General features: G+C 43.0%; 1 protein-coding gene across 1 annotated transcript in view; it reads left to right on the top strand.

The window, feature by feature from the left end:
- The window catches only part of CNKSR2 (connector enhancer of kinase suppressor of Ras 2), a 177,758-nt gene that overhangs the window by 128,123 nt on the left and 27,788 nt on the right, over nt 1–21,847 (top strand). Inside the window, exons 18-20 of the mRNA XM_010571380.1 lie at nt 4,194–4,261; nt 9,484–9,584; nt 10,850–11,396. Of these exons, the coding sequence (XP_010569682.1) occupies nt 4,194–4,261; nt 9,484–9,584; nt 10,850–11,396 (716 nt within the window). The remainder of the gene's footprint in view (nt 1–4,193; nt 4,262–9,483; nt 9,585–10,849; nt 11,397–21,847) is intronic.

Consider the following 21,847-nt stretch of genomic DNA (forward strand, 5'->3'; position numbering starts at 1 on the left):
TTTCAGTTCTGTTTATATTTGAAGCAAAAGAAGCAAAAGTAGAAAACTGCTAATACATAGGCTAACTGAAAGTTCAAAATGGTTCAATTTCTTCATCCTTTGTATAAAATGATTTAGTTAGGTTTTTTTAAAAAAAGTATGCAGGATATGAAGTTTTTGTTTGTGTGTATCTACTCACACAAAATGGGTATTTTCATCTCGGGTAACTCTGTCACTATTCAAATTTTCTTACTACTTTTATGACTGTGCCACACTGTTATGCTGGTAAGGAGTCTGGAGAACTATGATCACTGAACTTTGTTGTTTTGCCGTCTGAAGTTCCTTTCATCTGCGTGGTTGCACCAGCAAAAGTGTTCTTTCTACCCATATAACGTGCTTAGTCTGGGCGAGAAGGAGGACAGAATATCCTTTACTGCTGCAAAGTACTGTTTTGCTAGTGTAAGTGTATAGTATAGAAACATCATGCTTGGAAATGCATTCTTCTTCCCATTCCACAAAAATTTTCTGATGTAGAAGGTAGTCCATATATTTCTACTTGACGATACTGTATGTGACTTTATTTTGATTTTTCTTGGTGACTGTGCCTGCTGCTTTATGGACTAACTGTTCTTTACTCAAAAATCCTGATCATCAGCTCAGAGGCAAATGCATCCTTTTCAGCGTTGGCCAGCTCAAATACTTAAAATACTCTTATTCTTCCTTTTTATTCCAAACTGTCCATTTTTTTAAGTGATGACATATATGGCTGCCATAATTATATCTTCCAGGCAGGGAAATACAGCCAGTAACTTCACGTGGAATATTTGTCGGAGAACGTCCCTGACCTGCTGTAACTGAGCTGTCCTCTTTTTGTGACACTGAGTATTGACATTTATAAGAGTTCTCTTCCTTAGCGTAGCTCTGTGATCAAGAGGAAAGATGACAAGTCACCTTGTAGTATTAGCGCATGAGAATGTCTCTGGAAGTTTTCAGTGAAGGCGGCCTCCAAAAATTCTCCTGCATCGTCTACAGGCTTCTTCATTCCGGTTAAACTGCAGTTGGGTACCTACAGACACCGTAAGGTATCCACAGTCCCATATAGCAAGTTTATCCTGTAGCCTCGAGCTTTATGATTAAGGGCAGTTTGACACCCCGCTTTGACTACAAGCATTGCATCTACCTGGAGTGTGAGATAAGATAGAAAAATGTTTCCTACTATCCTGTGAGAGTGCCACTACTGTGCATTCTTCTTTACAGAAGGTGCAGGTCTACAGAAAGATTGGGGTTTTTTTAATCCTGTTCTGTGTCATAAGATTGTTTTAATTAAATACTGACAAGAAATGTATGTGCTATTCTTGAAAAAAAAAAAAAAAAAGAAAACCTAGATGACTGCTGCGACATCTGGGTGCTACTGCATTTATTGTCATACCTAACAAATAGATTTTATAATTCTCACAAGAAAATTAAAGCTGCATTAGCAGTAAGGAAGGAATATTTTCTTGGCCTCTTGCCCTCTGAAAGTTTCAGTGGCTACCAGGACATAGCACACCGCAGGGAAGAAAGATTTAAATCTTCCCATGTCCTAAGGCTTTGTGTCTTTTAATATTCTAGTAAGGCATATCTATATAACTGTATGTTTGGAACTTTGGTCCCCAGCACATTGTAAAGCGGGCATGTGTTACTCCTCTCCCGTTTTGCAGGAGATCTTTACGTTTCCCTGTGATACAAGCCCAGTGCCTTGGATTTCTCGTAGGATTCCATCTTCAATGAACCGTAACTTTAGCCATGCTTTATTAAGTTAATATTAATTCTCTAACCATACACATTCTAACCATGTCTGAAGAACCTTTAGCAGCCACATATCAGAAACTTTGCAGAAGAAGTCAGTACCATTCTTCTGGTTTCTAAACTAGCAAACCACTCAAAAGAAGCCATGGTTGTTAACAGCTTACAACCACATCAGTACCTTCGCATTCACCCCGCGGGCATTGCAGGTGACATTCCAAACCATGACACAGATCATGACCTGCAGAAAATCATGCAACGTGAAGTCAGTTTGCTGTCTCTCTCTCAGACTGGTATACATTTCCTGGGTTCTTATTAGATTATACTTTTCAGGAAATAACATTTTTCTGGAAACAATCATCCACCATAGCTGTAAGCAGTATCAGCTGGCTGTCAGTTAAGTGGTTGATGACATAATTGGTCACCTCGCTCTCATGCACACTTAACACAAAATGCTATCTCCTATGTGGGACAGACTGAAGTTTTCCACAGGAGAACCTCTATAGGTGTACCATCTAATGCTCTGTGGTCAGCAGCTCTAGCCAGAGGGGTTCGGGAGGATGCTGTTCCTTGCTGAAGGGGGTGAGCCGTGACCTGAATTGGGAACATGAAACCCAAAATAGGTGAGAGGCAAGCGAAGGGCCGCTTCCACTGTCTGCCATGCCGTTTGACGGAGCAGGCGCTTGTCTTCTCGCACCGCTTTACCCCCGGGACACAGGCAAGTCCGTGGCCTTTGCTGGTCCTGTGGCAGCACGGGGCTGGAGCGCTCTGAGTGAGGTTCCTGTGCGGTGCCTCTGATTTGGGCTGGCAGAGCTGTCGAGACAGCTGAGCTTTACTCCCCAAAGAGTGTCTTCACATATCAGGAATGTGAACCTAGAAGACAGCTTTGCAGTGGGTCACCTTTCTGCGGTGAAGATGTGAAATTACTGTCTGAGACATGATTTGCTGGATTTCTGTTCCTATGTGCCAGTTATTTTTATAAGTGTATGGCACTTCCTAACAACTACGGCCGAAATTTTGAGTCTGTTCTTCAGCTTCCCTATTCTTCTGGCAGAAATTCTGATTGTATGCTAACATGGGAGTATTCTGTAATCACTTCAGGAGTGAATCTCTAGCTTTCTTCCCAATGTACAACGATTTATGGACCATTAACATGATTTATAGATCATACATGTGGTCAGAGTTTGTGGAAGGAGAGTGACAGGAGTTAATGTCAAGGGGAGCAAGTGCATTTTATGATCTGATACCTGCTTATCCTGCACTGAAATGTCTTGAAGGCTGGCATGCAGAAGTGGTTACGAAGGCGTATCCCCTGCTGAGACAATACTATGTCCTGTTTCTGTGCCTACAGTATGCAAATAAAACCCATCAGGCACGGTTTTCTGCAGCAGGGGTTTCACGTTCCTGAAGAAAACACAAACCTGACTTCAGTTGTCCTTCTGTGTACCCAAGCAGTAAAATCACAAGCCGGTCGGTTGGCCAACCAGCCTGTCAAATCCTGACTGTGGGGTGACTGGAGCAAGTAATTCCAGGTTTACCATGGAACGGACAACCACGGGAGATTGTCATGGTGGTTTAAAGCCTCGTTGATGGAGGACCTGATTTAGTGTAAACATTTGGCTAATGAATACACTGAGAGCCCCACGGGGGAAGAGGGCAGGTTGAAGCAGTGCGCTGCTGCAGGCAGCTGAGTGTATGCTTGGCAATGACAGCCCTGCTAGAAAAGAATAGCAATAGTTTGGTTGTGGTTTTTTATTTAATTTGTGCAGCTTATGGAAGCATTTTTTCGCATCTAAGTTGAGGTTAAAGCTTAAAGCCTTAGATGTGAATTGCATTGAGGCAACTGTCTCTTCTCTCCCTGCTTCTCTGACACGAACACAAAAGTCAATTCTGATATGCCTCCGTCTCTTTGTACTTGGCACTGTAGGTAAGCTCTAAAACACATAATGGCATAATTAAACCTCACTGTCTGTTTGGGAGTGAACCTGTTCTTTTTATTGCTGGTTTCTGCTCTGTTCCTCTGCTAAGTTGCCAATTCAGGCCTTAAAATATTGCTTAAATCTCTGAAAAGTGGTGTTTACTCTTAAGACATCAGAACAGCAGGAGTATTGGTGTGATGCCATATCTGTGAGCAGCAGACTTAATAGTTCTTTGATTATCTCTAAATCCTTTATTTTACAGATGGTTGACATCGTACACGGTTCTCCATTTCAAATAAAATCTTTGCTGTGAAAACAATTTGTTCAACAGCAAATTCATAGATCTTTGGAGACTCCCTGAGTAAGAGTATCAAAGAAAACAGCTGTCTAATATGAAAAATAACATTGTCCTGAATCTCCTTCAGGTGGTCCTAACTTTGTTTTTTGTAGAAATGAACCCAAAAATTACAAGGCTGCATCAGTATCACTGCTTTTTTAATATTATTTCAGATGGCTAAACAGAATTAACATGCTTGCTGCTGGCTATGCAGAAAGAGAGAGGATCAAACAAGAGCAAGGTAATGTGTTGTTATTTTGGTTTCTTCTGTCAGCTCTTATCACAAGTTCATCTGTTCTTTTTTCCCTGTTGTGTATCAGGCCTCATTCTCGTCATCCGAAAGCAATTCACGTATCGGTATCACTGTTGTTGCTTTAGAGAATTCCTTCTCTCTCAGGGGTTTTGATTAACTCCTGCAGATTCTGGTCCACAGACCCTGGATTATTTCTGAGAAGGCCGCAGAAGGTAGCTAAAAGCAGCAAATGTACTGCCAGTAAGCTCCGGTGTGTGGTACCAAGGAGTCTGTGTCCCCTATTAGAAGAAACTTAAGAATCTGCAGACTAAAAAATTTTTTCAGCATTGCATTTGGTGTTCGAATTCACAGGGGGCAGGAATGCATGAAATTGGTCTCAGGAACAAAACCATTCTTCTAAAGCCTGTTGGTATAATTGGATTTCCCCTAAAGACTTTAAGGCCATTTTAATTTTCTGTGATTTCTACTATTTTTGCTATATTGAGGTGTGTGCTAAAGCCCTGTTGCGGGTTTACAGCATTTTACACCTGTTTATTTTTAATGTCTAATATTTCATGGGTTTAAAAAAGCAGCATATATAAAATAGTAAGTCAGTTTGCTTTAGTTTGCTGCAGTAGAAATCCTGTTTGAGGACAGGAGGAAGGAAGGGTCAGTCCTCAGTTGTGATGGGGAGGTTGTTTCCTAGAATTGCCAGTGACCTGGATCCATAGAAGCGTTCCTGTCCAACTAGCTGTTCTGGCAAGCAGCTGGCTTTTGAATCCGTGCTCTTTTTTACAGATGTACCTGGCAGCAGGCACCAGAAAATTGCAGTGGTCATGATGATCCAGAGCTTATCCAGATGCCTGTCTGCCTGCTACCCACTGAGCCAAAACCTCACTTTTTAATTCTGTGGCTCTGCAGCCTTCATCAGTAAGGTTCTGTCTTTCGGCCCAAAAAGTTTATAGCTCGGAGCTGCAGCAGCAATGTATTTAATCTAGTCTTTTCTTTACAAAGACTACAGTTCTAACCATTTTTCAGGGAGAGCTGTGTTCAAAAGCCTATCACTAGGCTTCCCAATTTGCCACATGGTGTCCTTCTTGCCCCCCGAAGTCATGATTCTGTCCCAACCTACGTGACGGCAGCCTTCGCCCTGACCTTCTGGTCTGATACCGTCAGGAGGAAGATGCGCGTGGTCTGTCTCTGCAACGTGTTGCTGCCCTGCCATTTTCCTGGGAGGCACTGTGCAAAAAAACCTCCTTTCCCCGGAGAGAAGCAAGGGTTACTTTGGCAGCCAGGTGGAAACATCAAGAGAGTAGGATATTCTGTAGTGGTAGAAGATTAAAAGACAGCATCCGAAAGTTATGTCTGCCGTGATTCATACCCAGATGGCCTCACCACAGAGCATCCTAGAGGGATCAGCCTGGGGTCGAAGAGCAGTGTTGTACAGCATACTGCTGTAATTCGGCGGTAGCAGCGCGCGTGGGAAGGTTTTTGGGTTCTGTCGTTCTCGCACGTAACTAGGTTGTACCTGCTGTTGCCTCCTTTCTAACCATGTCTTCCAGTAAGTGCAGCCGCTTATCCTGGAAGTGCTGCCCACACCCTGGTTTAGTCTGGTATGGTCCTTGGCACGTCCCGTCATTCCTAACACCAGGCCCTCCGCGTTCGCACAGCCCGGGATAGCGGCACCGTGCTCAGCGTTCCTCCAGTCGTGTTCTCAGTGCCTCGCCAGACTGCAAAATCAGTGTGGGAATCCGTGCTCCCCGGGCAGCACTACGATAACCAGTTTGGAGGGACCTGTATGCCATCTGTTGCTGCTTGAAGAGGCTGTGAACAAACTCTGAATCTTGGAGTCTTCTAGGAAATCCTCTGTGTTAGCATTCAAAGCCAAATTCAAACTTTTATTGGCAGCAGGTTGGCACTAGGATCGCAATAACGTGTGGGACAGTGAGGGAAAAGGTGTATGAACAGTTATGCTAACGCTGTCCAAGTGCACAATTGCAGACATCATACACCTTTCAAAATCCAGATGGATGTGGAGAAATATTTTTGCTACCAAGCAATCACTGACTAATAAAATAGCAGATGATCCAGCTCCTAGACATGAGATCATGTGCATTCAGGCCTCACGTTACCTATTATTAAAATGTCTGCCTATTGAAAATAATCAGCGAGACCCCACTTACTATGGAAATTATATCCCAGGCACTGACGGAGCTCTTTATTACTGCTCTAATGCCATTCACTCAAATTGATGTATCATATACAGATAGGTAAAACTATATCCTCTTTGTGTTGCTTAGTTGTGGTCAGCGTGGGAATCAGTATCACGTTCCCCCTCGCTGCCGTACAGTGTTTTTATGCCTCTGGTGATTATCCTTGGCTCCCAGCACAAGGGCTATTAGACAGCTCAGTAGTGTCCCTAATTAGCAGACGCATCAAGTTAGCAAAGTAAAACCTCTCTATCACTTCAAGCATTTTTGCAATTACAAAAACCGTGAAGCTGGATTTTCTATATTCAGTGACGGTACTAACTGACGTTGCTGTTCAGTTCAGCCCTTTGCAGCAAAGCTCCATAATAACTCTGAAACAATTCAACAGTAGTTGTCAAACCTGTTTCAATTAGGAGTTGAATGGTTCTGAATCTAAAGTGCATAAATATATTTCAAGTGCTTCAGAGATGCACGAATCGCTGAATTGTGGGTGTACTGCTGAATAAAATGTCACATTCTGTACAGAACAGTTTTATAAAAATACCATCAACTTTCCACATTAAATGCAATGACTGTTAGCAATATGGCAAGGGACTTCCTTGGATGGAGAAGTTATATCCTTTCCAGTCATATAAAATCGGAGAAAAAATACTGGCTTATATAAATAGAAAATATTTAATTGGCAAATGGCAGGTCAGTGTTAGTTTATAAATAATATATGCAGTCTATTGCTTATTCAAAAAGCTTTCAAGATATGCCTGGTACATTGAGCTTGTCTGTCACTGAATCGGACAAAATCTGCAGAGAGAAATACGGCAACTTTTTGATAGCATTATACACGTTTTAGGTAAACTCTAAGAAGTTGGTTGCCAAAAGCAGACCATTTTTAAAACTTGGTGGGAGGCTCTTTTCATACATTTCATCTGGAAGCTGACCCCTGTGACTTGCAGAATTTTTTAGGCAAGCTGTAGGTTGCCAACAGAATTCCCTGTCTGAGGTAAGGTGCGCAAAAGCGTCATCATACAGTGGTTTATTGTATGTGGATTTGACAGCAAGAACGGCTTCGTATTTTTAGCCAAAATTGGAATCTGCACTGAGGCTGCTAAATTTTACTTTCAGAATAAACAGTTGAGCTCCAGGTCTGCAGAAATGTCACCGAGTGATGCAGTTCTGACAGGCGTCTCGCCACACGTCGCGCCATTCGGCTTTGCTGTAATAGGAACAAACATGCCTATATGCCAATATTTTCAGGTGGTCTGAGTTGCTGGAAACAAGTTTTCTTAAAACTAGGCGTGATTTTAAAAAAGAATTTTCACCAATTTAGTCTTTTGTTCACCAAAAACTAATTATCTGCAGATTTCTAGAGACGAAACTCTTTGGAATTTTTTTATTTCATAGTCATGAAAACTTTATTTATGCTCTTTGTTTATTATACTGTTTAAAGATAATCTCTCAGCTATAAGCTTGCAGTAAGCAAATTAAGAGACTCAGAGTTAAAACAGAGTTGTTTCTGCTTCGAAAAATTAAATAGACAAATAAGGCTGTCCCCACCATTACTACAATCTAAAAATACAGAAAATTTTAGGGACAGCTGTTTCAAGATGGTGTCATTTAAAGGTAAGTTTTTGTTTTAAATCTTGAAGAAGATTAGGTACAGTAGATCATTAATCATACAATACAATAATCATCATAGTAACAAAAAGTCATTAAAGCCAAAATTACGTGTTGTGCCAGCTTGGAATTTTGGTTTAGATCATTTATGAAGCAGCAATCAATCTTTTTCTCCTCATCTATCAAAGTAGTAAGTCGTGCAGTTCACTGAGCGCTTACTAGGCAAAGTGAAAATTGTCTGTGAATAGTCTGAGCTAAAGTGTCCTGTTGTACAATGATTTACCCAAATACTAGAAGGTAATACAGTCAGAAACCAAGTGCCAACAGGGATGTTTGCATAAGCCTTACAATGGGTGGAGATATTACAGTTATCCATGTTGAGTTGAGGCGGCAGTTAAGTGGTTTTCTTTTGTAAGGAATATTAAGGTCCAGCATCCATTTAGTTAGATGCTGTTCTGCTTCAAAAATATTTGCAACCAAATAACTATAAAGTCCCACGTGGTACATTCTGCCATGTGTTTTCCCCTTTGACCAAGGTACCAAACATATGAAATGGGCTTGGCCAAGACTTGGTTTCGTGACAAAATGAAACCTTGTAACCCATTAAATTTAGCCCACAAGATCTGCGTCCTTTGTACTTTCTCATCCGTCTTTTGGAACTCTGTGCTTAAATGTCATTGTCATATTTTTTCTTACCGTATCACCTCTATGTTCTTGCATGTGTAACAGGGCAGCAGCTGTTTTATGAAGCAGATACATGATATAAAGTTCTTCTGTCTTATCTTAAATGCAGCTCTTTGTTATTAGAGATTCAATTGAAAAGCTCGGGTAACTGGTAGTTTACAATGGAGAGAATGGGTAGAGAAATAGCATTAGTCAGTCACGTGTGCAATAACCCCTACTTGTTTGATTTGCCAGTTGGTGTTAATTACATTTGTTAATGTTATTTGCAGTCAACAAGACTTTAACGAGTTACGTTTTTCATCTTTTCTGTTTGAAAAATACTTCCGGTATTTTCTAGCTGATATACGTCTAATCATAATTATTTTTATGGCTGTATAAGTACTTGAAAACCTGATACTTGTATTAGGAGTATTCTGTATGCATGTAGTATTTATAAAGCGTGTACAAGAGTTAAATTTGTAGCTCATTTGCAGGTTGTTGTTTAATATCTCTGCAATGGGGCATTAGGCTTAGTATACCCCATAACGTTCTGAATTTTCCCTCTTTAGATTAAAACAATTCCAAGTTACAGCAGCTAACGTTTCTGGAGTCAGCATTTGCTAGATTTTAACTCTTGGTAATACCAAGGATGGACTTCCCTTTTGCTTTTTTGAAAGCAAGTCTCTGATATACAAGTGTATCAAAATGTGTTGGTAGTTTTTGATCTGATCTGTATGTAACTTGTAGATTACTGGAGTGAGAGTGATAAGGAGGAAGCTGACACTCCATCAACACCCAAACAAGACAGCCCACCACCCCCGTACGACACGTACCCACGGCCTCCTTCGGTAAGTCACCTGCAAATGTCTACAGAAATGACAACGTAAAGCGTCACTTTTACCTACTCTCCTGCTTAAAAGCACGTGCATGCGCACATTATGGCACTCCCCGCTATATTTTTGAGTCAGTACTTGACTTAAGGCATTTGTTAAGTAACGTGCAGCGCTAACTTCAACAGCCATCATGGCTGTTTTCACTGGTTTGTAGAGAACATGGATTTATCATCCCACGCACTGTGCAAAATAGATTAAGTTACAGAATTCTTTCTTCCTGTTCTTCATTCATGATGGACCGCTACTCATCCATGCAATCCCTCACCGCCCCCTTATCGACTTCTCTGACAAAATGTTGTTACCTCAGTAACAGCACAGACTCTTCTCTAAGGCTCCAACAGTTGTGCTGTGAAGCTTTACACTTGAATTTCCAGAGAAGTGCCAACGTAAAATGTTCTGTCTTATATCGCAAACAGTGATAACCAGTTGTTTGGTGGTTGTGAAAAAGTAGGTTTCTCTGTAAATTAGAACAAAAGGGGATTTGGTTTTTATTTTCTTCTTGAAGCAGCTGTTGGTATAAAACCAGAGTGTGGACTTCCAACTTATTCTGCACGGGCAATTTTAGTTTTCGTGTCCGTATACTCAGACAGTGTTAACTAATGCATCTTACTTGAATATAGCTTTTAAAATGGCAAAAAATTGGAATGAAAAACTGGGAAAGTCTGGGGAAAGAGAGTGTTCACGATGTTTAATTTGAATGCGATACTTTATGTTCCAAAATCATAGATCTCTGAACTGCACTGAAGCACTGCAAATGCGATTGCAAATAAATTTTTAACAGGATAGGATGACAACACGCAGTTGGGTGGTATTTTTAAGATTTTTAATGGACCAGGCACATCTCTTCTATGTTTTCCGAGGTGCCATATTCTGCAAAGTTTTCTGCAGATAATCGTGTTGGCTTATTTTAAGGGCTAAGGAACATAAAGATACTCACTAGGTGTAAGTATCAGTGTTTGACCTACAGGTGTGTCAGGTATATAGGGGCATGCCTTAAAGTTAGGATGAGGGCCGGTTAATCGGGTGAGTCTGTGCCTTCGTTACTGAACTGGGTGCCATCAGTGACGATGAAAAGGACGTGGTTATTACTAGAAGTATTCTGCTACTACTTCTAGTAAGACTAGACTACTAGTCTACTGCTAGAAGTAGTCTGCTACTACTTCTAGTAAGACTAGTCGGCCTACAGCGATCTGAAGCTCGGTCCCTCGCTGCCGTTGCAGATGAGCTGCACGAGCCCTTACGTTGAGCCGAAACACAGCCGGCTCTCGTCCACGGAGACCTCCCAGTCGCAGTCGTCACACGAGGAGTTTCGCCCGGAGGCGGCGGGGAGCGCCACCGACTCGCCGGTGCGCAAGACGGCGAGCCAGCGGCGCTCCTGGCAGGACCTCATCGAGACGCCGCTGACGAGCTCGGGACTCCACTACCTGCAGACGCTGCCGCTGGAAGACTCGGTGTTCTCCGAGGCGGCCGTGGTGTCCCCCGAGCACCGGCGGCAGTCGACCTTGCCCACCCAGAAGTGCCACCTGCAAGACCACTACGGCCCCTTCCCCCTCGTGGAGGGCGAGCGGATGCAAGTGCTGAATGGGAACGGGGGAAAGCCCCGAAGTTTCACTCTGCCTCGGGATAGCGGCTTCAACCACTGCTGCCAGAGCCTGTCGGTCGGTGCCGCCGATCACCACGAAGAAGCGCAGCGGAAGGAGGTGGAGGAGGAGGAGGAGGACGAGGACGAGGAAGGCAAAGCAGCAGAAGAGAACCAGGAAGATAAAAGTAAGTATGGGATGTTTCTGTGGCTTTTCAAGAGTCCCGTTCGTGTAACGCAGAGGTTGTTTTTCCTTTCTCCTATCAAGAAAACCTGACAGTCTTTCAATGTCCCCCATGTTTCACCAGGTCCCCCTTGTGACACACCTCTTTGATGTGCCTTACGTATAAGCCTTCATAATCCGACAGGGCGCTGCATGACCTCTCACGATCACCAGACACTTCCCCATAGGCTGGTCACCAGTCACCTCTACTAGTAATTCTTAGTTATAAATGGATTTTGCTTCCATGCTTTCTCCACACTTCCACTTGCACAGTATCATAGAATCATAGAATCATTTAGGTTGGAAAAGACCTTCAAGATCATTGAGTCCAGCCATCAACCATGCCCACTAAACCATGTCCTGAAGTACCCCGTCCTCCCCTGCTGACACACATATGTCTCCGGACATACTTAGTAGGATTTCCAGCCAACCCCATCTGGGTTGTGAAAAACGCTCGGCAAATCCTGGAGTGCAGGGTCAGGCTGTATTGGGTAGTATCCAGGCGGGCAGCTCTCAAGACAGCCCAGAAGCCATAAGAAGTTGAAAAAGAGAGTGTATTTTCCCCAGTTCCTCACCTTGTGATTTGTAGAGAGAGAAGATCAAAAAACATGTCAAACAAACAAAAAACTTAATAGAGAACAACTATGTGACCAGCAGGGCTTAAAAACAATCATAACGCTGAGTAACTGTCTTTTACGTGGCACATTAATTCCATAGATATTAGTGCTACTTGTCAAAAATAATCTAAATAAACAGGGATTGGAGAAGGTCCCCGCTCCTCCTGAACGTGTAAACACATTTCTGTGTCTGTTTCATGCTCTGTCCTTCACTGTCATTTATGGAGCTTCTCAGCATGTGTTGCTAGCAAAGTTGAGCCCACACCCAAGTTGTAGGGTCAGTCAACAAAGCCTGCATCCACGAACCGTGGGGTTATGCTGCGATTAAGTTACCTGAAGTGGCGAGGAAGGCAGGGTGACCCCTGAAGATCTCAAAGGGTCTGTGCTATCTGGTTCCTTCAAATTTAATTTTTTCACTGCCGTAAAGGAGTATAAAAATGGTAAAGAGATAGGAAAGGGTAACGAAAGCTTTGGATAATTAACTACCTACCTAAGTTAATTCATTAGGTTTAGTACTTTTGTTGAGCATTAAAATTCATGTGGACATTATTTAGTCTACTTGGGAGAGACCAACAGTCTTCCAGTGCCCTTATGCTTTAGTCAATCAGTTCTGAACTTCTCAAACTCTTGACTTGGGGAAAACAGTGATTTCTTTTGCAGATATTAAATTTGATGCCATTAAAAGTTTAAAAAGGCATGATTTCAGTTGCGGTCATGCATGACACTTTCCAAAAACCCATACATTTATTAGGGTAATATTAGACTCTTACTGACTGTGAAATGAAGCTGTCTAATTAACAGGGTTAAATTTCATCAACCATGCAGAATGTTTTATCCTATTTTTAGCCTTCAATTTTGGTTTTCAAATGGGTTTTTACTGTTAGCAATATGAAAATATTTTTAAAAGAATTCCTCACAGTCAGTGAAAAGGGTCAAGGAGACCTCCCACTGGAGTTCCTGTGCTGTTTGGGCATTACTCAGGGATACTGTTGCAGGGCCTAAGTTAGGTGTTTTAAATCTCAATTTTAATGCTTTTGGGTTCTTGGATGTAACATTTTATAGCGTACAATACTAATAAAGGGCTAGTGCTTGATTTAATGGGCCAGAACTTGGGCTTTTCTCCATCTTTCTATACCAATTTCCAAAAAGGGAGAAAAAAGTTTAATTTTTGAAGTGGTCTCCCTGTATACACGTACTCTTCTTTTTCTTTGAGTGAGAAGGTTTTCTTGGTTGAAGCTTTAACAGGAGATTGTTTCTGAGACATTAACAACCAGCTAGACAAGTAAAGTGCTCATGGTGAATTATTGACCATGAAATTATAAAACCAGAAAGAAAATACTGTTTAGTCTGTTGAAAAGTTTAAGTGTTGAATTGCTTGTTGCTATGGCTGCAATGTTCTGTTTGCAATGCTGGCTTTTTCCAGTGCCCTTACCAGTAAAAGGCAGGAGGGATTTCATGCAAGTGGTGTTCTTAAGTGCAAAATCCAGTTTTTGAGCTGAGAGATTTGCTTATAACTGCTAAGTCCGCTAAGAGGATGGGTGCCCTTGTGCGTGCTACATCATTGCTCCCCTCACCTCCATTGCTCTGGGAAAGCGAAACATTGCAACTGGCTGGAGAAGGGGAATCCTCTCCCTTTTAGAAATGTTTTAACCTCACCTTGAACATTCCCTGACCTGGTATCAGATGAACCTTTTAAATGTATTTATTTGCCTTACACATTTGTGATCCTGACATAGTTCTGAGCTCTTGGATGATTATATGTGTTCTTGTGTGTACATATATGTGTTTTAAAGCTTAATCATTCCTATTGCTTTTTGTGCGGGACAAGGAATGCAGCTCCTTTGCAGTTGTTGCTGTACAAGTCAAACGTCATTGCCAAAAGTTTGGTTTCTCAGCTTTTTGTTTTTACATTCCCACTTTTAAAACCTCCTGAGTTTAAATCAAATAGTAAAATGCAGTCCTGTTTCTTCCGACTTCTTTTGCAGAATTGTTTTCAAATAACCACACCACAAATTAGGAGCTCCATGGGTTTTTCAGATGCTGCCCCCAGCTGCTGTAATTTAACATAGTTCTGTTGACTTTCTACTAAAGCTACACCGATTTGCAACAACTAAGCATCTGCTGTCTGTTAATCACTACTTTATGCCTTAAATAGATACTGCAAGTCTTTACTGACACTGCAAATAGTTCTGTATATCAGCTCTGCTGTAATGCCTAGATATGTTGTGGTAAACTGAAAATATGGGTTGTCCTTTCCTATGTTTATCCATTAGGACCTAACTTTGTTGTGTGTTCAGTTGCTTCTTTTTGTCTCGTTCTATCACATTAACATTGCACTGCTAATCTTTAATGGATTGTTTTATTTCTAATGTCTATTAAAATGACTTCTGTGTAAATCATTTAGATGTTCCATATCGACACCGTCCTGTAATGGTCTCTTGCTTAGTAATCGAAGAGGGTTCTCCTGTGGGATATTTGAGTCCGTCCGTGTGTTTGCTCCTGAGGCTATGAAAATGGCAAACAGCATTCGGACCTGTGGCACCAAACGTCCCTCTTGCTGGGCTGCTCAGAGGCAGCGTGAACACGGGGAGCAGGTCAATAGCGACGGCAGAGCGCGTCGCGTTTCTGTGATTCGGTCGTGAAGGACAAGTTGGGCCTTTGCAGGTTTGCCTTCTGCTAGTGGGAGGTAGCAGGAGGAGACAGCCGTGCGTCGCGGCACTGTCACCCCCTTCCCCTCTGCCCCCACCGCCATCTGCGCGCTCTCTGTTTCAGCAGCTTTCGCCACTTAATGCCAAAGAACACTTCGAGGATCTTCTTGGGAGAGACTGCTTCTGGGTTTTGTCCCAGGGAGGCTTGCTTCATTTTTTGCTTTGTTATTTGGAAGTATCTTTGATAGTGGTTCCTTCATGTTCAAAGTCATCTTTGGTTTGTGGGACAGGCGCAGGACTTACTAAGGGTTCAGCATACCAGAGAGGCAGGTAGTAGCTCTCTACAGAGCGTAACCGGCTGTAGATCCCGCTGGCTTTCTGCAGAAAAACCTGCCCCTTTTTTCCATACTCCCTGGAAGTCTTTGGAGAGCAGAAGCACCCGTGGGAGTCTCTGGTGCCGTCGCCTGCCCAGGTGGTGCCGGGGCAGGAGCTCCGCTGCTGGCTCCCCGTGCCGCGGGGCTGGCCGGAGCGGGACCGGCACAGATCCCAGGGAACTCGCACCCGGGACCTGCGACAGCTTTCCGCTGGGCGGGCTCTGTACGATTTCTTCAGGAATATGGATAGAAAAGCACTTTGGCGGTCTTCCCACTGTTCAGCCGCATTTCCTTCTGCATCACTCCTCGCCTCTTCGTTCTCTTGCTTCTGCAAGCTTGCTGTCCTTTCCCTGCACTGTAATTCCTGCTGACGTGTGGTTTAGGATTTTTTTTTGTTGTTGCTACCCCATCATCATAACTTTGGAGTATCTTCTCTGTAGGGTGGACAACTGGAACAAAGTCTTAAATAGATTTAAATAAATCAATGGCTGTCCTTTCGGGGCAATTGAAGGGTGGGGGCCATTTGTTTGCTGCATTGATTCCACCCACCCACCCTGGAGTGTTTACAAGATGCAACAACCTTCCATGTGTGACTTGTGTCACCTTGAAAAGATTTCGCAATGTTCCTTAAGCCTGGGCACACTCACCCCTATTCCCTGGCATTTTGCTCCATCACCGTAAGCCCACGTTCAGGTTTGCCACATCTCCCGGCATCGCGTGGTTAATGCCACCCAGCCTAGCGAGCGCTCTGCCAGGGGAACACAATAGCCTCAGGCTCCAGTCTCTGAAACGTGGCTTTTAACCTTAAACCACTGAAGGCACTTGCCAAAGACCAGAGCAGCAGCTGGTGGTGGCATTTTGCAGCTCAGAGATGTCCAGTCCCTGTGAAGTATCTCAGGAAAGCTCCCCTTGATGTCGGTGAGCTATCAAATGTCTGCTTGTGCTGAGGGACCGAGCCTGAGAGTTTTTTCTTTTTTTCCCCGTAAAAAAAAAAAAATTAGGAACCAGCAAGAGAATAATAAGAGAAGCTGAGAGCAGTTTCTCCCACCCCACCCACCAGTCGCAGAAATGAAATTCAAGGTGGCAGTGCTTTCACAAAATCGGACAGATGGGTCCCATGACTAGCAACGAGTTTCACACACCGTGCCCAAAAAGGTATATCCATGGGACATCCTAGGTGGCATTTGCTTTCAGGAAGGAGTTTGCACTAGTAAAAAATATACTCTGAATAAGGTCAGGTATTTCAAATTCTGAAATACAGTACGGGGAGGCTTGCCTCTTTTTAATGAGAGGGCTGTAATGCGCAGTGCAAGTGGTATCTCTCAAAGATCAGCGTTTGCTAATTAAACACTGCGTGATGAAGCGGTACGCTGTGTACCGCTTCCAGGTTTTGCTTTGTGTACCGCTTCTAGGTTCTGCCTTTTGGATAGGGTGCCTTTTCACTTCAGCAGGGTTTAAGCAACAGGGAAATGTGGGAGTCGGGATGAATAAGGTGTAAAGCCTGGATTGCGCACGCGGGAGTTGATGGGGATGTGTCTGAAATTAATAGGGCGGTTTGCTTTTCTGACAGCCTCTTTCCATTTTAGCGAGGATACCACTAGCGGTGTCCCGTCATCTGACCACCTAGTTAGTTTTATCGGCACCAAGAGGCAAGGGAGAGACCATTAAGATACCGCATCTTCCCCTCCGGAATTATTCAGGTTGGTAAAGGTGTGTGTGCCTGGTAGTGACTTAAATAAGCGGCGCTATGAGAAATGACAGGTGATGTTTCACATTAGAAATATTCCTTATGAGGCTGGCGAATAGCACGAAGTGCAGCACCCTCTGGGACACTAAGGAGGATGATTTTCTAACTCACTACATCCACTGGCAGTCCTGCAGATGAAACCAGAACATTTGCCAGGGTTGGGGGTTTTTTTTGACTCGACATCCTTCTGGGCGGCACAGCCCGTGCACGCTCAGACCCTGAAGTAGATGAATGAAATGGCTGCTTTTTCTGACCTTTGTTTTCGTGACCTGATTTTTCATTCCTAATTCCCCTTCGAGCCCTCCTGCGGCACCTGACGGGCGTTCGCACTCCTGCGGGTGAGGACCATCAGCGCCTCGTGCCCTGTCTGCTCGGAGGGGGTCTCCCTCCCACCGCCTCCGAGCCACGAGCTTTGCTCTTAACTCAGAACCAGCTTGCCTAAAAATACTGCCTGGTTATATTCAAAAATATGATCTCAAGCCTGTTGTTTTATAGTGTAAATGGCTAGCCCGTGCTGCTTTGGTATGGATATTTTGTATATTTACAAGGAAATTTTCATCAGTGGCTCACAGTATGAGGGAGGAGGGAACCATGGAAAACCAGGGTAAGACGGTGGCTGCCGTATCACCTGGTCTGCTTTTCAAAGCAAATCCTTTACTTACAAAATGTCTGGTGGAATGGCATGTCTTCACCTACTTTTTTTTTTTTAACTGAACCATTTAGTGCTTCATTTGTCATAAGATCCGCTGAGATCCTATGAGAGCTGTTATATTTGAAAATGAATGGGGGGGACAGCATCGTTAATAATCTAGGTTATATGTCAGGCTAAACCTTTTTATCCTTGTTAAAATTGAAGATACATGTTTATCTGAATAGGAATTTCTGTAAGCTTCCAGAAGCAACTGCATATTTGGGAAAACTATCATCCCAAGTAAGAGTTGCTTAATTATCTTCTAGCTGCCATATACGTGTGTATGTTCAGCTGCGTGTATAAAAATGTGCTTTAGACTATTTATTATATTAAAACAATATTGATACGAAGACTGACTTGGGTAAGCAAGCACTGGGAGTAGGTATGTTTCTTTCTGAGCATGTTCTTTAATTAAAAATTTAAAATTTCTAAAATAAAGCTTTTCCAATTCTCACATGCAAAAGAAACTCCATTGCAGAAGTGGGTTTGTATTCTAAATAAAAATGATGGGATACAAAACCTCTGTGTTCTGATTTTAAATTTCAGTTTGAGGGGAAAAGATTGCCTGCAGTGTTTGAAAGCCAAATATTGAATCATTTACTAAGTAGCAATTCAGAAAGCAATATAGGCTGTCTACAAAAATAAAAGTTTAATTTCGTGCCTGTTAGTGTTTTTACGTATGAATGCATTTTACCTACAAATATATTGTTGCTACATTTTAAATTGTAATTGATTTCTATTGCCCGTGCTGCTAAAAATGCAAAGGAGAGGTGAATTCCTACTTTATTTTTTGGTTTTAATAGCTTTGGGTGTCATTGCCAGCAAAGGTCATCTGCTTTTGCCTGAAATATATGGATTAAGTGGTCTTTTTACAAGCAAAAGAAATGCACAAGAGAATTTCTTATATGGTTGTTCTTATAAATTACTTTTCTTGCGAAGTTTCCTCAGTTCTGTTACTGAGTTGGTGGCTGCCAGTGGAGCCGTGCTGCCAGAGGCACCTTCGGGTTAGGTGGTGGAGCAAGGAATCTGTGGATGCGAGAATCTGTTTCTGGTTTTTTCTGTGTTCTGCATTAATTCCCTTGCTAGGTGTTATGTAACCCATCTGGTTTGCCTTTTATTTTTCCATTTTTCGGTGTAAGCAAGGTCTCTCCCTGCCGCTGCCCTGTCGAGTCTGGCTGTCCTTGGGAAAAGGCAACTCCCGAGTGGGAAACGCTTCCCAAGCGGGACCGATGCAGGGCAGGCAGTCCGAGCCCTCGAGGGCTCTGTTCCCCACGCTGAAGGACGTGCGCTTGCTTCCCACTTCGTTGGCCCGATATGTCTCAATAGCAACATAAAAAAGCCTCTTTTGTGCTCGCAGATTCCGCCCCCTTGATTCCAAATGTGCTTTCATTCTGAAGCGTAATATAGTCACATTTCTTAAACAAGGTTATGGAGCTTTTTTGAAATTATTTTGTGTACGAAAAGGAAACTCAGGCCGTTTCTTTTAAATTAACATGTAGTTTCCCATTAAAAAGAGGGTTTTTCTGTCCCAAAATTTATACTCACATTCAATTTGATTTCATTGCTTTTAATCCTTTACATAACTCTTTGCCCCGAAACTCACTGAAACTTGTTTTAAAGACACTTGCAGATCTGAGCACTGCACAGTACATGAGGAAGCCATTTCTGCAGAACGGGGGTAATTCCTCTTTGAGATGCAGCAGAGACTTAGCCTAATCTGAAAGTTTCTAAATGCAAAGGAAACAGACACCTACAATGAAAAAAGTTAACCAGCTATTGTGTGCATAACAGTGTTCTTTCAAAATGTGTAATTTTAAAGTTTTTAGCTTTTTTCAAAGCTAAAAAAAAAATAAACCCCTTTCTATAATCGATTATAATTAAATCAGAAAAATATGATACTGTACAAGTAGGACTGGAAGAATAGAAGAGGGCTAAAATCTTTCCATATTACATTTATTACGTCTCCAGGTGGTACCATCTGCTGTCTGTGGCTCTCGGGTTCTTTCAAGGCAACTGTTAAAACATATGCAGGGGTGAACCTGAGTCAGTGGTGCTTGGAAGGACATGGGAGGGATGGAGTTTTATTGAACTACTACCGTGCTGAACTTCTGTAGTGTCACCGTGTAAACATGCATTCTAGTTTAATTACTGTTCATCCTGGGAAGCAGGATGAGGTATTAAAGCCCTCAGTGGGAACGGTCAGCATCCTGCTAGAATTTTTTTGTCGGACAGGAGACTCTGGAAGAGCCAAATTTGTTACAAAGCAGGTTTGTTTGGTTTAATCTATTTTTAAAAAAGAAGCCCTCGGAGTTCTTGGATTTAAGATGAAGATTGTCATGGAGGCCTATGAAATAAATGTTGCAGGGCAATTTTTTGTGAATTTTCCTGGCGTCCCAGCCTGGCCTTTTGGCTGACTTTGCCTTCCTTCTAGCCACTAGCTGCTGCTCCAGAGGGTCACAGATCTCACGTGTCCAGCTGCCAGCCCTATGCAACTTCCTTGGATACTCTTTGACAGCTAAAATGGCACTAGATGCTTTTGGTTTGGCATCTTCACCTCCTTAACTTGTTTCCTAAACCTTTCCACTGCAGGAAGGCGGCATGTGTAGGCTAAAATCTTGGCCCCTCCGAAGGCTCTGGTGAAGCTGTAAGTGTGCTGCGCATGCCTCGGAGCGAGTGAGCTGGCCGGGAATTCAAAGGTTATCCAGTATAGATACCAGTATAGATAGCTCTGCCCTCCTCATCTGGAGCCGCTATCCTACCCAACCTGTCCTTAAACACCCCCGTTGGTGGGCATTCCTCATTCCCTCCGGACAGCGCTTTTCCTCTTTGCTGTATTGGAAAGGAATTTATGGGTTTTTTTCTCCTAATGGATATTGAATCGTTCCCTCTGCCATTTAAGCCCAGCATTTCCTTTCCATTATGGCACAGAAAACAAAACTGCTCCATTACAGCAGCTCTGTTTTCAAGCTGAAAGGTTGTTGTGAAGGTCGATGTAGTTTTTCTCACAGATAGTGTTTTCTGGGCTTCTGACCCCTCTTGCTGACCTTCCGTGGGTTTTCCAGCTGCCTCCCACCTCTTCTGGGATGGCAGCATCCAAGCTGGATGAGACCAGCAAGGTTGCTTCGCCCTGGGTGTTTTCTCCACTGGACTGGGATAAGTATCTGTTTGGCAACCATGTTGTACTTCATATTTCAGTTCGTGCTGCACGGTATCCCAGGTGCTTTTCTGCTTAATGGTTAAGTTTCTAATTGTACTTGAGCTGATTATTCCTGCGCCTCTCACGTATCCATGCTAAGTAGCTCATGTTAATAAAAAACCTCAGGTGATTTAAAATGTCTAATTAATTGGGCTAAAACCAACTAACCAACCAACAAATATGACATTTTGTAAAACTAACAGCCTGACTAGACAAAAAAAAAAAAAAAAAAAAATCTGATGTTTGCCAAGCTCTCTGTCTGTTAGCATAGCGTTTACCATATTGTTATATGAAACTTGGCAAGGGATTTCATCCCTCCAAATCATTCCAACTTCTGAGACTGTCCTCCTAGGAGGTGTTTCCTCCCACTTCCGTGCTGGTGGATTTTAACAGGTTTATCCTCTTCCACCATCCAGGTCATTAGTGCAGGCTGGGGCTGTTTCTGGAGGCAGGGCAGCCTCAGGAGAAGCCCACGTAGGGCAGCTTCCCCCTTACCAGCCTCTGGTGTCTCCTCCGTCTGGGCTTGGCTTTTGCTACCAGAGGACGCCGTGGGTATCGGAGGTGGCCGATGTCGCTCACTTCTGGGAGCTGGACATCTAGGAGGAGAAGGCTGCGCCCTGTCTCACGTCTGTTCTGCATCTGAGTAGCCAAGGAGGACGTTACCTGGGGATAGGTGAGCACTGAGGGCTCATCCTTTCGTCAGCTGGGATTTCATCAGGCCCTCAAAGGAGCTTAGTGCTCAGAGTTTGTACGAGCCATGTGAGCTTTATTTGTAAGATCTCCTGTTTTTCAATATCATAGAATCATAGAATCGTTTAGGTTGGAAAAGACCTTTAAGATCATCAAGTCCAAACATCAACCCAACACCACCATGCCCACTAAACCACGTCCTGAAGTGCCTTGTCTACGCGCTTTTTGAATATCTCCAGGGATGGTGACTCCAACACTTCCCTGGGCAGCCTGTTCCAATGCCTGACTATATCAAGCATTGCCAGTTCTTAGAAACAAATGTGATAATACGGTACTTTATTTAAAAAAAAGAAAAAAGAAGGAAAAAACCCTGTAATCCAGCAATTTTGCAAGGATGTCCGTTCTCGTTAATAATAAAAAAATAGGTTTCTAGCTTTGTTTTTAAAAATCGCG

The sequence above is a fragment of the Haliaeetus leucocephalus genome, unplaced genomic scaffold (assembly GCF_000737465.1).
Source record: "Haliaeetus leucocephalus isolate CR32 unplaced genomic scaffold, Haliaeetus_leucocephalus-4.0 Scaffold317, whole genome shotgun sequence".
Lineage (NCBI taxonomy): Eukaryota > Metazoa > Chordata > Aves > Accipitriformes > Accipitridae > Haliaeetus > Haliaeetus leucocephalus.